The following is a 14,476-nucleotide window of genomic DNA, read 5'->3' as shown; positions in this document are numbered from 1 at the left end:
TTAAATTCTATGCAACCCTAGTTGAGTCACTTAGCTCCAATGGGCCTTATTTTTAAAATGAGGGCTTGATTCAATGATGGCTGAGATGATGATGATACATCTATAGAATGCATTAGGGTTTGCAAAACACTTTACATATATTATCTCATTTTATCTTCACAATAATACTTGAGATCAGTGTTATTATTATCCCCATTTTACAGAAGAGGAAACTGAGAGTGGCAGAGGTTTAATGACAAGTGGCAGAGATTTAATGCCAAGGCCACACAGTTACTAAGTAGCTAAGGCAGCTTTCAAACTCATCTTCCTGACCACAGATTGAGCACTGACTGTATCTACTATTCCAAGCAAAACCCATCTGCCTCTAAATCTAGGATTCTGTGGCTTTCATCTGGAAGCTAACAGCAAGTTCTTAGTTCACAACAAGCAAACAGAAAATAAATTGCTTTACTATGTTTGCTTTCTCATTATTATTTATATATATATATATATATATATATATATATACACATATATGTATTACTTTGGTTAAGTATTAATGTTACTCATCTTTCAAGAGCCATTTCAAACATCACTTTAACGTGGTGCTCAGAATATATTCTAAGACTAGGGGTCTTAGAAGCCCCTAGGGAATTCCTTCCTCTTCTGGTCCCACTGGAGTTAGGAAAACTGTTCTTCTGCCTTGTATGACAGGTAAATTTGTCTTTCCCTACCTATGAAATAGATTGTGAGCTCACCAAGGACAATGACCATCCATGTCTTTTTTAAATCTGACTATCCTCCCATAATGTTTAGAGATGATTGATCATGATATAGAGGTGACCCTGGTTTCACAAAGGCTATGCCAGGAAAGCACAAGTGAAAAGAGTTTCAAATAACAACAGCCCAGCAATGGACAGCATGCCTGTCACCTAAGTCCAATTCATCTAAGAGCAAAGAAGTTCATCAAGTGAATCATATTACCCTTTGTCAGAGCACCTCATAAAACCATATTCTAGGGTCTAGAGAGACTATGACCAGCACTGGCAGAAAGATTGCCCAAACCAAGGAAATTATAATTCCTGGAAGTATGGAAGAAATCTTTTGTACGTATGCATCACATATAGAATCCATTTTTAAGTGAGTCCATAGAACGACAGCCTTCTAATGAAAAATACTTCCTCCTCTCTGATCTAGTCCAATCTCCCTCACGTTTTACAGAGGAGGGACTCCCAGAGAAGACGGGTGATTTACCCAAGGATGCACAAGGGAAACATTTTTCTGTTTATGCCAGAGGTGAGCCTAGGACCAAAGTTCATGAACACCAGTTCAATGCTCGCATGAGTCCCACACCTTGCCTCTTCAATTCACTACACATTCTGAAACATAAACTAGAACAGTCTCTCCTTGCAGAAAATGCCATTTCTAAATACAAGAAGTGCAAAATCCACTGGAAAAAAATGCCCTGACAGGCCAAGGACCTGATTTAAGAGTTTCACTTACTTGGTTGATCGAGGTACCACCATGTCTGAGAGAGATTCATATCTTTTTTGCCACTGTGAATAGTTTGGCCTTCAGACAACAGAACAGAACTTCAGTTAGCAACAGCAAAAGCAATAAAGTAAAGTTCACAAGAGCACTTTCCTCACAAGAACCCTGTGAAGTAAGTTTGTTATTATCTCCATTTGAAAGATGAGGACCTATAGTCTTGAGAGGACAATTGACTTTCCCAATGTCTTATAACGATTAAGTGTTAAGAGCCACAACTTTCTCTGGGGGAGCCCACGAGGTCCTTAGGCAACTGGGATGGGAGGCTCCTGCCTGACACAGATCATCACTGCCAGCAGCTTCCTACTGTGGGGATTAAAATTGTCCAAACTACAATAAAAGAGACTGAGGCAGAGCTCTGAGCCAATGGCACTTTAATAAAGGATCCATGGTCCCCTCTAATGAAGTGGACCTCAGATCTTCCTTACACTCTGAGATGCCCTCCTCTTCCAGGGCTCTATTTTTAAGGTTTGACAACAAATCTGATACCTGAACATTCTAATGAAGCTACACAAAGTACAGAATCCTATTGGTTGATAGATATTGCTTCAGGGGCCAAAAATTGATGCATCAGCTAGAAATGGTATGTCAGCAGGAGGGTCTCGGGTTGGGCAAAGCATGGGGCATTCTCCACTGACTAAGTGGTCATAAGATGGTTACCTGCTCATTGTGGACAAGATAAAATGGTCCAGAGGTACAAAAATAAGTTCAGGGACTTTCCATGTCATCGAGTCACCTCCACTACACTGGGCTTGGTCACCGTAACAAAGAAAAACAAGGGTGGAGGGCCTCTAGTTGGCTTCCTATGATTAAGCAAATGAACTTACAATCTGCAACTCAAAGCTCTGGGGCCTAATATACATAACTTATAATCACTACCCCTATGGAATCATATCAAATTGATTAATACCGATTGGAATACAGTAGGCGTCCAAATGAATTATTCCTCACACTACCTGCCCCTCTCAGATGTCTCTTCTGGTTCAGCTCTACATCCTTGAGACCTTGCAGTGGTCAAAGAGCTTTCCCTTGGCTCTCTCAGCCCATTAGACAAAGAGAAATCTCCCAAAGAGGAACTGAGGACACTGAACACTGGGGTCACTTAACAATGCTCTTACTTTGGAACTATCACCAGGAGAGTGATGAGATACTCTGAATCCAGCACAAAATCTTCTTTGTTCACAATATCAGCTAATGTTCGAGTGAAGAGATTTCCCCTGAAATGCAAAAGCAGAAAGATGTGAGCTTAATGGAAAGACACATCACAGTCCTATCTGAGCTCCTATTCTTTCACTTAGGCTTTCTAGCATATAGGCATATGTGCCACATATGTAACACATACACATTGAAAATGAGATCTCAGCTACAAAATGGTCATATTCAACCAGTCAACAAGCATTATTTAGTGTTTTTCAGAGCACTGTGCTAGGCAGTCTAGGAAACAGTTTAGATCAGGGGTTCTTGACATGAAATTAACATGTTAATAAATATTATTTCAATATAACTGGTTTTCTTAACAATTTTCTTTTATGCATTTAAAAACATTATTCCAAAAACGGGATCCATATGCTTCACCAGACTGCCAAAGGAATCCATGGCAGAGAACAAAGTTAAGAATCCTTGATTTAGATAAAACACGGTCCTTGACCTCATGAGTTTACCAAGAAATGACATAAACACAGATAACTAAATAATATTACATGATGAGTGCATTATAATATGATAAAATGCTATCTAACGTATTACCAGGAACAACACTTAGATGAATGAGGGGATCTGGGAAGCCTCCTTGGAAGAAGTAGCATTTGAATTGGACTTTATAATACCACAGGCGTATTTTAAGCACCTACTTTATACCAAGTCCTATGTTCCCTGGTGGGGAGGAGAGGGATCCAGGTTGAATTAAACAGGGTCAATACCATCAAGGAGTTTGCACCCTTTAAATGCTAGTTTTAAAAAGACACCAAAAAGATTTCTCAAACACATTCTGTCTAACATACAATGAGTCATTATACAGATGCTTATGAATAACTTTTCTGTCATGTTAATGAAATAATTTGATTGCTTTAGTCACATTATCTAGGGATAAATTCACCTTAGTTGTGTGGATTAAGTATTAGGGTGGGGTGGGGGGAATGGGAAACCTATAGCTTCGAGGCCACATGTGACCCTCTAGGTCCTCAAGTGCAGCCCTTTGACTGAATCCAAATCACAAAACAAATTCCCATAATAATTTGTTCCATAAAACTGGGACTCAGGGGCAGCTAGGTGGCTCAGTAGATAAAGCACTGGGCCCTGAAGTCAAGAGGACCTGAGTTCTAATCTGGCCTCAGACCAGACACTTGACACTTACTAGTTGTGTGACCCTGGGCAAGTCACTTAACCCTAATTGCCTCACCAAAAAACAAAACAAAAAAAACAAACAAACAAAAAAAAAACCTTGGACTCAGTGGAAAGGCCACACCCAAGGACCTAGAAGGCCACATGTGGCCTGGAGGCTGCAGGTTCCTCACCTCTGTGTTAGGATAAAGTTGGGGAAGAAGCAAGAGGAGGATGTTCATAAATTTCAAATTGGACAGGACCTTTAGGAACATTTAGTTGTATTCCCTCGTCTTACAAATGAGGGAACTAAGGTCTCAAAATAAATGACTCGCCCGTGGCAGCACAAGTTATAAGCTGAAGATCTGAACCCAAGCGCACTATTGGTGATCCTTCCACTTTCTATTCCACGGCCTCCTCCTGAGCAAGTAAAATTGGGGTCCATTTTACTGATTAGGGGGGCAATAAGGAAGGCAAAGGATGAGATGTCATTTAAGCTAGATTTTAAAGGTAAAAATAGGGATGGATATTTCATCTATAGAATGTAAAAAGAGGTGTGATTTCTTTTTCTTTCTAAGTCCCCGACCTGTAGCACAGTGCCAGCACTAAGGTAAGCACTTAAGAATTGCTTCTTGATTAATTCCAGGCATAGAGGACAGTGTGAGCCACTGCAGGGATGGAGTTGTCCGGCTGACCTGGAACGTGAATTGTGGAGAATAGAATGATTGAGCTAAGACTGGAAAGGTAGAGAAGGTGCCACATCATAGCTGCAGACTTGGGCAAGTACCCTAGAGGCATCATGGGACAAGGGAAGGGGAGTTTTACCCACAGTTTGAAAAATGCTTGTTACTCATCTTGTTCCCTGGCCACTCACACCTTCTTTCTGCTTTTATTTCCTGGCATCCAGGGCACCCCCTCCCTTCCCCAGGAGATGTGGCAAACTTGGCTCATTAACCCAATGGTGTTCTCACCAGTCTGCCAAGATGGCTAAACTCAAGCTGCCTGAATTCCACGCCTCAGTGACCTGGGCTCCCCTCCCCACCTCCATTCTTTCCATCTACATTGCTCTGCCAGATTCATCGCCCTAATGCATTATTTGGATCATACTACTCTTCTGTTCAAAAGTTGCTCAAAAGCTCAGCCCTGGCACATTCCCATTGCCCACGAAGTCAAGTCCAATTTCCTAGCTATTCAAAGTCCTCCAGGATCTGGCCATAACCTACTTTTCTAGTCTTATTTCCCTCTTGTGAAGTGTTTGACTCCAATAGAACACAGCACTTTCCAATGCCTCTTAGCTGAGTCTCCAATTTACCTTCCCAATCAGACTGCCTTCTAAAAAAATTTAATCATTTCCATAACTGGAATCCCACAAAAATACTCACATTTCTATAGGACATTAGGATTTTAAAAGCATTTTCCAACCAATAACCTTATGAAATGGGTTTTGCAAGTATTAATATCCCTAGCTTTCAAGATAAAGAAATTGAGTTCAGAAAGGCTGTAATTTATCTAATGCAGCACAAGTGCAAGCTCTAGGATGTGATCCCAAGAGACTACTGACTCCAGTAACCTCCACACTATGATACTGTTCTGTACTAAAATATTGAGAATTCATTTATTATTATTTTTAGGAAATGAGGGAAGAAAGGAAGCAAGGAAGGAAGGGCCTATTATGTGCCAGGCACTGTGTTAAGCATTTTACAAATACTATCTAATTTGATCCCTATAACAACCCTAGGAGGAAGGTTCAGATAAGTAAAGAAAGCAGAAGTTATGTGACAACCTGAGTCACATAACTACTAAGTGTCAGAGGCTCAATTTGAACTTAGGCCTTTCTGACTCTAGGTCCAGCACTCTGTCCACTGGCTGCCCCTGATCAAAAGATCGAGAGCTGAAGAGCTGAGAGGATCTTAGCAATGTATGACTTCCTTATTTTATAGAAGATGGAACTGAGACCCAGGGAGTGAAAGTAGCATGTCAAAATCACCATGAAGTCAGTAGTAGCCAGGAATCAAACCCAGATCCTCTGATTCCAAGCCTGAGGCAGCCTCCCCTGCAATATGCTACCTTCCCCGTTGACTGTACCTCTCTTCTAGCTCCTATCACCTTCCAGAAGGGAAAGCTATTTCCCAGGGGGCAGGGGGAATTCCCTGGGGGCAGGGCTCTTTACCACTTTGAAGCTGACCACCAGGAGAGGAGGAGGAGGAGGAAGAGGAGCTGGTTCAAGTCACCATAGGGAAGATGGCTCAAGATAGAGCAAAGCTGCCGTTGACATGATTTTCAGCTCAAACAATCTAGTTGACTTGCACCTGGGGGGGGGGACTTTTTTTATCTTAATCACAGCATTGGTGACAGTATCTTATCCAAATTTTGTATCTCCCCCAGTACTCTTGAGTACATTAATTGCTTAATGTTTTTTTTCTTTTTTTTTGGTGAAGCAATTGGGGCTAAGTGACTTGCCCAAGGTCACACAACTAGTAAGTGTCTAGTTTCTGAGGCCACATTTGAACTCAGGTCCTCCTGACTCCAGGACCAGTGTTCTATCCACTTCACCACCCAGCTGCCCCCTCCACCAAAAAAAACTTTTTTAAAAATTCAAAGAAACCTCATCCTGGATATTGGCATATGATACACTGGCAACAACAGAAGAGAAAGTAAATAGCATTTTATCTGAGACTTGAAGTGTAGATAGAATTTTATCAATCAAGAATGGGGATAAAGGGCAGCTAGGTGGCACAGTGGATAGAGCACCGGCCCTGAAGTCAGGAGGACCTGAGTTCAAATCCGGCCTCAGACCAAACATTTGACACTAGCTGTGTGACCCTGGGCAAGTCACTTAACCCCAATTGCCTAAAAATTTAAAAAAAAAAAAAGGAATCATAATAGGTTGAAAAAAATTGCTATTGAGAGCTCTTCCAGCTTAAGCTCTATGATCCTTGGATTCTGTAACTAATAATACCATGAAGTATCTGATGCTAGCCAAATAAGGGGCATGGAGAAGATGCCTAGGAGTTGAGAGAAGGGGGATGTCATTACGGGGCAGCTAGGTGGTGCAGTGGATAGAGCACTGGTCCTGGAGTCAGGAGGACCTGAATCCAGCCTCAGGCACATAATACTTACTAGATGTGTGACTCTGGGCAAGTCACTTAACCCCAATTGCCACACACACACACACACACACACACAAAATGGGGGATAAAGGATATCATTTTTGATCGAGAAGTTTGTTCCAGAGGGGGTGGGAAGATGTGGTAGACAGAGCATTGGATTTAGTGTTAGAAGACCTGGGTTCGAATCCTGCCTCTTTTTTTTCCTATTGGTGTGACCTTAAGCAGTTCATTTAACCTCTGGACCCCAAAGCTTCAATAAAATGAAGAGGTTGTAAACAAATGGTATGGAAGGTCCTTTCCTATGCAAGGTTCTACGATCTTGGGGATTTTACTCACTTTGATGTGGGACAGAACAAGAAAACTGAGAAGCAAAATCATAGCAACCAACTTCTTACTTCCTGAATCTTTTATTTAACAACAACAGTATAAAAGAATGATGGTGGTTTACTGCATGTTATTGTTTTTTGGTGTACTCTGCTGGGTTGTCTAACCATGCTTCAGTGACTATATTCTGGGCATAAGCATTTTATTGACAGGCTAAAAATTATCCAGAGGAAGAGAGATCAGAAGGACTGGGAAACCCAAAACCATGAGGACCGCTTAAGGAAGTTGGGAATGTTTAGACAGGTGAAGATACTCAGTGGGTGGGACATCTTTGAGAAAAGCCTGGAATTCCCCCCTTCTTCCTTCTCTCTGCCTCTCCTGGCTCTGGGACTATCTCCTTGATATCCCAGTTGTGTTTGCGCTCTCTCCCTCCTCAAAGATAGAGAGCTAACCTTGCAGCCAGGAAGGCCTAAGTTCAAATCTGCCTGTAACACATACTGACTCTGTGACTTGGGCAAGTCACATAATTTCTTTGTACCCTAGGCAACTCTAAGATTGTAATTTGCAAAGAAGTACTGATCTACTACATTGGTAGAAGTACAGTTATTCCCTCACTGGGAGCTGGTTTTACTAATGAAATCACAGGAATTGGACATTGAAGGGATACCAAGCAATTGGGGAATGGTTGAACAAGTTGTGGTATATGAATGTAATGGAATACCGTCGTTCCATAAGAAATGATGAGCAGACAGATTTCAGAAAAACTTGGAAGGACTTATATGAACTGATGCTGAGTGAAGTGAGCAGAACCAGGAGAACATTGTACATAATAACAGCAACATTATCCAATGACTGACTTTGATAAACTTAACTCTTCTCAGAAATGCAAGGATCTAAGACAACTCCAAAAGACTCATGATGGAAAATGTTATCCACACCCAGAAAAAGGACCATGGAGTTAGAATGCAGATCGAAGCATACTATTTGCTCACTTTCAGGTTTTTTTGATTGTTTCATTTTGTTTCATCTTTCTCATGCTTCCTCTCATTGCTTCTAATTCTTCTTTACAACATGACTAATGTGAAAATATGTTCAATATTAATGTATATGTAAAGCCTATATCAGATTGCATACCATCTTGGGGAGACAGGTGGAGAGGGAGGGGGAGAAAATTTAGAACTTGAAGTTTTATGGAAGTAAATGTTGAAAACTAAAAATTAATTAATTAATCAATTAAAAAAAGAAAGAAAGAAAATGAGGACAAACAACACAAAAAGAAATCACAGGACCAATCTTCATACTTACTGGGGACTCTTAACTTTGCATCTTCTCCACCCAGAAAATTGCCCTGTTTTAATAAATGTTCGTAGGATCAAATTGAAAATATGGTAATCCCCTTGAGAGATAGATGGCACCTTTGTTACTACTGATGACAAGATTCAGTTGTGGCCAACTCTTTATAACCCTATTTTGGTTTTGTTTAGAGAGTGTGTAATCTGATATAGGCTCTACTTATACATTCATATTAAGCATGTTTCCATATTAGTCATGATGTATAGAAGAATTAAAACTAATGGGAGGAACCACAAGAAAGAAGAAATAAAACAAAACAAAAAAGACAAGGAGAGCAAATAGTATGCTTCGATCTGCATTCAGGTTCCATGTTTCTTTTTCTGGATGTGGAAAACATTTTCTATCATGAGTCTTGAAGTTGTCTCAGATCCTTGCATTGTTGAAAAGAGCTAAGTCTATCAAAGTCAGTCATCACATAATGTGACTGTTACTGTGTAACATCTTCTCCTGGTTCTGCTCATTTCACTCAGCATCAGTCCATACAAGTCTTTCCAGGTTTTCCTGAAGTCCACCTGCTCATCATTTCTTAATAGTACAATAGTATTCCATTATATTCACATACCACAACTTGTTCAGCCATTCCCCAATTGATGGGCATCACTTCAATTCCAATTTTTTGCCATTTGGGTTTATTGTTTTTTGGGGGGTTTTTTTTGGCAAAGATACTAGAATGGTTTGCCATTTCCTTCTCCAGCTCATTTTACAGATAAGGAAGCTGAGGCAGACAGAGTTAAGTGACTTGTCCAAGGTCACACAGCTAGGAAATGTCTGAGACTGGATTTGAACTTAGTAAGAGGAGTCTTCCTGAGTCTAGGCCTAGCACACTACCCACTGTACCACCTAACTGCCCCTGAGTGGCACCTTAGACATTATCTAATTTAATCCCTTCATATTATCAGTGTCTTCACATATTTAAAGTGCTGTCCTATAGAAAGGAGGCAGATTTGTTCTGGGTTGTGCCAGTGGGAAGAAATAGGAACATATAATCCAAAACCAATTTACATTTATATAGTTACTTAAAGGTTTTCCTTATAATCAACCCCATATCCTCAGGTCAAAATTCTTTATGAGCCTGATTTGGGATTTTACAACATCTCCTGAAATACTAGAGAAATTGAAGTAGAGAGGCAGCTAGGTGGCACAGTGGATAGAGCACCAGCCCTGGAGTCAGGAGGACCTGAGTTCAAATCCGGCCTCAAACACTTAACACTAACGAGCTGTGTGACCCTGGGCAAGTCACTTAACTCATTGACTAACAAAATACAAAAACAAGCAAACAAAAAGAAATAGAAGTAGATAGGTAGAATAGCGTTCCTTATTGTCCCCATTTTACAGATGAAAAAATTGAGTCAGGAGGATTAAGTGACTTGCCTAAGGTTGTATAGTCAGTAAGTGGTGAACGTAGGATCTGATTCTCAAATCCAATGTTTTTTCCATTCTCCCACACTGCAACTTTCTAACAGTCAGCACTGGGATGTAGATGTAGACGCCTGAGAACACCTTGTCAAAGATGTTGCAGGGAGGATTACCATATTGTTGTAGGAGGCTTGAGCGTCTAGATGACCTCTAAGTCTTCTGAGAAGCAGAGTGCAGCCCTGGTAACCATCTGATTCAGGGGGATAACTCCCTTGAATGAATAACTTGGGCTTCCTCTTCCCTTCCCTTCCCTTCCCTTCCCACTACCAGAGAATGGATTTCATCTCTTCTGCTCGTCCTTTCCCACTGCCCAGCAGGGTTGTCCACAAAACCCATAGAAAAGAGGAAAAGGAACAAGACTCGGGTTTGAGTGACTTAACTAACTCTCTGGCTCTGGACAAGTCACCTGTAAAATAAGGAGCATAATACTTGAACTAATCTTTTCACAGGATTTTTGGGAAGAACAAAGTACCTGAGTAATGTAGAAATGAGGGCATCTAGGTAGCTCAGAGTCAGGAAGTTTGCTGTTGAGTGTTTCAGTCATGTCTGACTCTTCATGACCCCATTTGGGGTTTTCTTGGCAAAGATACAGGAATGGTTTGCCATTTCCTTTGCCAGCTCATTTTACAGATGAAGAAACTGAGGTGAACAACATTAAGTGACTTGCCTGGGGTCATATAGCTTGTAAGTATCTGTGGCCAGATTTGAACTCAGAAAGAAGAGTATTCTGTAAGCCAGGCCCTGCGCGCTATCCACTGTACCACCTGGCTGCCCTTAATTCCCTCTAGCTCAGAGTAGCTCTTTTCTCTAAACTCTCATTCTCCCACTCCCCTCCAAGTCTTTTTTTTTCTTTTGGTAAGGCAGTTGGGGTTAAGTGACTTGCCCAAGGTCACACAGCTAGTACGTGTCAAGTGTTTGGTCTGAGGCTGGCTGCCCCAGAGCCACCTAACTGTCCCTCCCCTCCAAGTCTTTTACTCTCCTTTTCTTCTAATTTCTTCTCTAAGAAAGCCCCAAGAAGCAAGTGGATGAGGATCAGTTAGGAGGCAGTCAAAATGCAGGAATTTTGTGATCCTAAACTCTGAAATTCCCTAACTATAATCTGCTGCCTTCCATTTCTCAATGTCAACCTCCCCCATCCTCATTGCAATCTCCAGTCCCCCCCAACATTCCCTATTTGTTCAATCCATCATCACTCCTACATTGACCTTTCTTCAGTCTTGAACCTAAAGTTAACTAAAATATAACTTTAAGCTGCCTCTTTTCAACTTTTTCTTCTACTGTGCCAAACCTTTAGCTGGGAGACTTTTCTTCTTTCTTCAATCCTTATATTCAATTACTTGCCAAGTCCTTTTAGTTCCTCTTTCACATCTGTCCCTTTCTTAACATTCACAATGTCACCCTCACTTTAATTTATCCCTTTCTTGTCCCTACTGTTTCAATTGCTTCTAATCTCTACAGTCTCCACTCCATCTTCAGTTACCAAAATAATATTCCTAAGGCACAGAACTGACCATGAAACTAAGTGGTTCAAAAACCTTGAGTGGCTCTTTTAGATAAAATACAAATGACCTCTTTCTAGCATTTAAGGTCTTCCATGATCCCTCCCCAACCACATTTACTGTACTTAAAATATCCTCCTTCATGAACTCCAAGTTCCAGCCTTAAACATTCCATTTGGCACTAGGCATTTGCATAATCCTTCCCGAAAGACTGGAATGCACTCTCTCTACTCACAGAACCCAGGTCTTCTTTCCATACTCAGTCCATTCTAGTTACCATTTATTTACTTATCTGTATATAAGGCATTCTTCTTTGGTAGGTGGTAAATTCCCTGAGAAGAGGAATTGTCTATCTCCCCACAAATGGTATCTCTCAATATCTCAACCCCACCCTTGCATATCACAGACCATAAACAGAAGCTGAATGGAATTGAATAAGGGGAGAAAGGAGGGAGGTACTGGGGCTTGGGGCAAAGAACTAAGGCATTCTAAATCCTAGTAGGCCTCAGAAGAAGCACAAGGATATATACCTATAAATATATCAAAGCTGGAGTATAATCAAAGCTGGAGGGGTGGGGGTAGGAAGGGGCAAAAGGAAAGTGAATGTGTTACATGGGCGGGACAACTTCAGCAGAGCCTATATAAACAGGTCCCATGAATGAGCAAAAGCAAAGATACATACGAGGATTTCTTTTCCAGATTCTCCAGGTTTCCTTTCAGAGTATTGTAGGCAGCCGTTCGAGCTTTCAGGTCTGTTTCTATTTGTGCCAGTTGCTGTATGTAAAAACGAAAGTTAACAAATTAAGATTTCCTACAAAACTGCCTCCATTTGGATACATTAAAGAACTCTCTGGACAACCTAGATGACAAGAAGTTGGGTTTCACCCTGAGGACCTATGCAGCAGCATAGTGTGGTAGGAGGTACCTGAGTTTGAATTCAGGGTCCACAACTTACCAGCTTTATAACCTCTCCCCACACTGGGGCTCAATTTCCCTATCTGTAAAGGAGAGGTAATAATCCTTGTACTCCTTTCCTAGACAGTAGAATTCTTACAAACATCAAATGAAAAAAGAGCTGTGAAGAGCTATGCAAATGTAATGTAAATCACTATTGCTTTTAAAGTCATCATTTGTTTCCTCATTGTTCTGGGAAGACATTTCCAGTATAGCCTAAGCACAAGTAAATCTTACCAAGCAGGAAATAACAATAGCAACTGACATTTAAACAACATTTCTGATCCTTACAGCAATCTTGTTCCTGGCATTATTAGCCTTATTTTACTGATGAGGAAACTGATGCGTAGAGAATTTAACTGGCTTGCCTTATGGTCACACAGCTAGTTAAAGTGTCAGAGGCAGGAAAGGTTTTTAAGGACACATTTGAAATATTTATCATACTGACTATAGCTGTGGACTGGGAGGCAACGAGAACTAGGTTTGCACGTGTCCCAGGCATCCAAAATCTGTGGCCAAGAGCAAGCCCCATACTCCTCACCCACAAAATGAGGAATAACATCTAAACGATTTACCTCAAAGGATTATCATGAGGCTCAAATGAGACAATGAAAAGTACTTTGTAAACCTTAACACAATACAAACATCACCTATAATTATCATGACTGTCATTCAGTAAGTTGATCCAAATCTTTCTTGAGGTTACTTCTGTTTTTATCTGCCTCATTCTACCTCTTGTAGTAGTATCAGCTTCTACAACATGTCCTACCAATGTTATAACATAACTTACTTGCCCCAAATTGACCACTCTCAAGTTTAAGACTCTTGCACAAAAGGCTTTCCTAATTTCTTATGGAATCTCCTTAGTCTACTACTTAAGGTCCTGAAGATGGCAGACTCTGACCTCAGACTACCCCCTGCTTTCCATCTTCACACAAATGCCCCAGACACTGTACCAACTAGAATTCCATCCGAACCCTATCTCCGCAACTGGATATTTTATCCATCTTCACAGGCCCAATATTTCTCTTGATTTCTCTAGTCAGGTGTGTTCTCTCTTCCAGGGCTTGGTCCCCACCCCACCCAAGGCACTTCTAGCACAAGCAAGTTGTCTCATCTCATTTTCTAGGCCAGATATTCTAGGAGGGCTTAGTGTCTTATCTTGGCTCTACTAGAGCTCAGCTGGTTCCGGCCTTCTCAGTTCAATTAGGTTGCAAGCTCTAAGAGGGCAGGGACATATCTTATTTATTCTTATATCTCCCATAGCACCCAGCATAGGATCTTAAACTTAAAAATCATTGAATATAAATGTCTTGACAATTCTATATAGAATATACAATTCTGTATAGTCAGTATGGTATATATATATATATATATATATATTCTGTATATTCAACCTGTTTATATCACCAGTGGGCTAGAGAAAGTAGTAACCAGCAGCCACCTTCTAGAATAAATGCCAATTGGCCCCCTTCCCTGCCATAGAGATGGTCAATACCTGCTTTAGCATTCAGGCACTGGCTTCACAGAGGAACTGAGCTCATTACACACCTTAAGTCATGCATTGAATTAGATCCTAAAACTTCAGAGCTGAAAGGGACCTAAAACATTATCTGGAGTCCAATACCCTCAAGGAAGTTGCATACTACAGAGGGACAGAGCATACTAGACTGGTAATATTATGAAATTATTTCTTTTTAATGGTCATAAGCTTCCTCCCAGCAAACAGCAACTGGCTTCTAGATGACTTTTGAAATCCTGATTAATTCTAGCTCAAGGACTATGTCCCTATGTCTCCATGTTTCTCAAGTAAAGGATCATAGAATTTAGACCTGGAAGGAGATTTCCTAGGATTATCCCTTCATTGTATAGAGAATATGACCAATCATCATTCAACTTTCCTGGGCAGCACTTTCTTTATCTAGAAACTGAGACAATTAAACTAGGTGGTCTTTAAGTTCCCAAACTGCTGTA

General features: G+C 40.8%; 1 protein-coding gene across 2 annotated transcripts in view; it reads right to left on the bottom strand.

Moving 5' to 3' along the window:
- ATP6V1C2 (ATPase H+ transporting V1 subunit C2) overlaps positions 1-14,476 on the bottom strand; it is a 67,569-nt gene that overhangs the window by 10,621 nt on the left and 42,472 nt on the right. For both annotated transcript variants that reach the window (XM_027850302.1, XM_027850303.1), the window contains exons 6-8: positions 12,231-12,322; positions 2,646-2,744; positions 1,483-1,551 (exon numbers count right to left, since the gene is read on the bottom strand). In XM_027850302.1, coding sequence (XP_027706103.1) covers positions 1,483-1,551; positions 2,646-2,744; positions 12,231-12,322 — 260 coding nt within the window. The remainder of the gene's footprint in view (positions 1-1,482; positions 1,552-2,645; positions 2,745-12,230; positions 12,323-14,476) is intronic.

Source organism: Vombatus ursinus, unplaced genomic scaffold, assembly GCF_900497805.2.
Source record: "Vombatus ursinus unplaced genomic scaffold, bare-nosed wombat genome assembly UNPS02009062.1, whole genome shotgun sequence".
Classification (NCBI taxonomy): Eukaryota; Metazoa; Chordata; class Mammalia; order Diprotodontia; family Vombatidae; genus Vombatus; species Vombatus ursinus.
The sequence above is the reverse complement of the archived record's forward strand: the minus strand, read 5'-3'. Positions and strand labels throughout refer to the sequence as shown.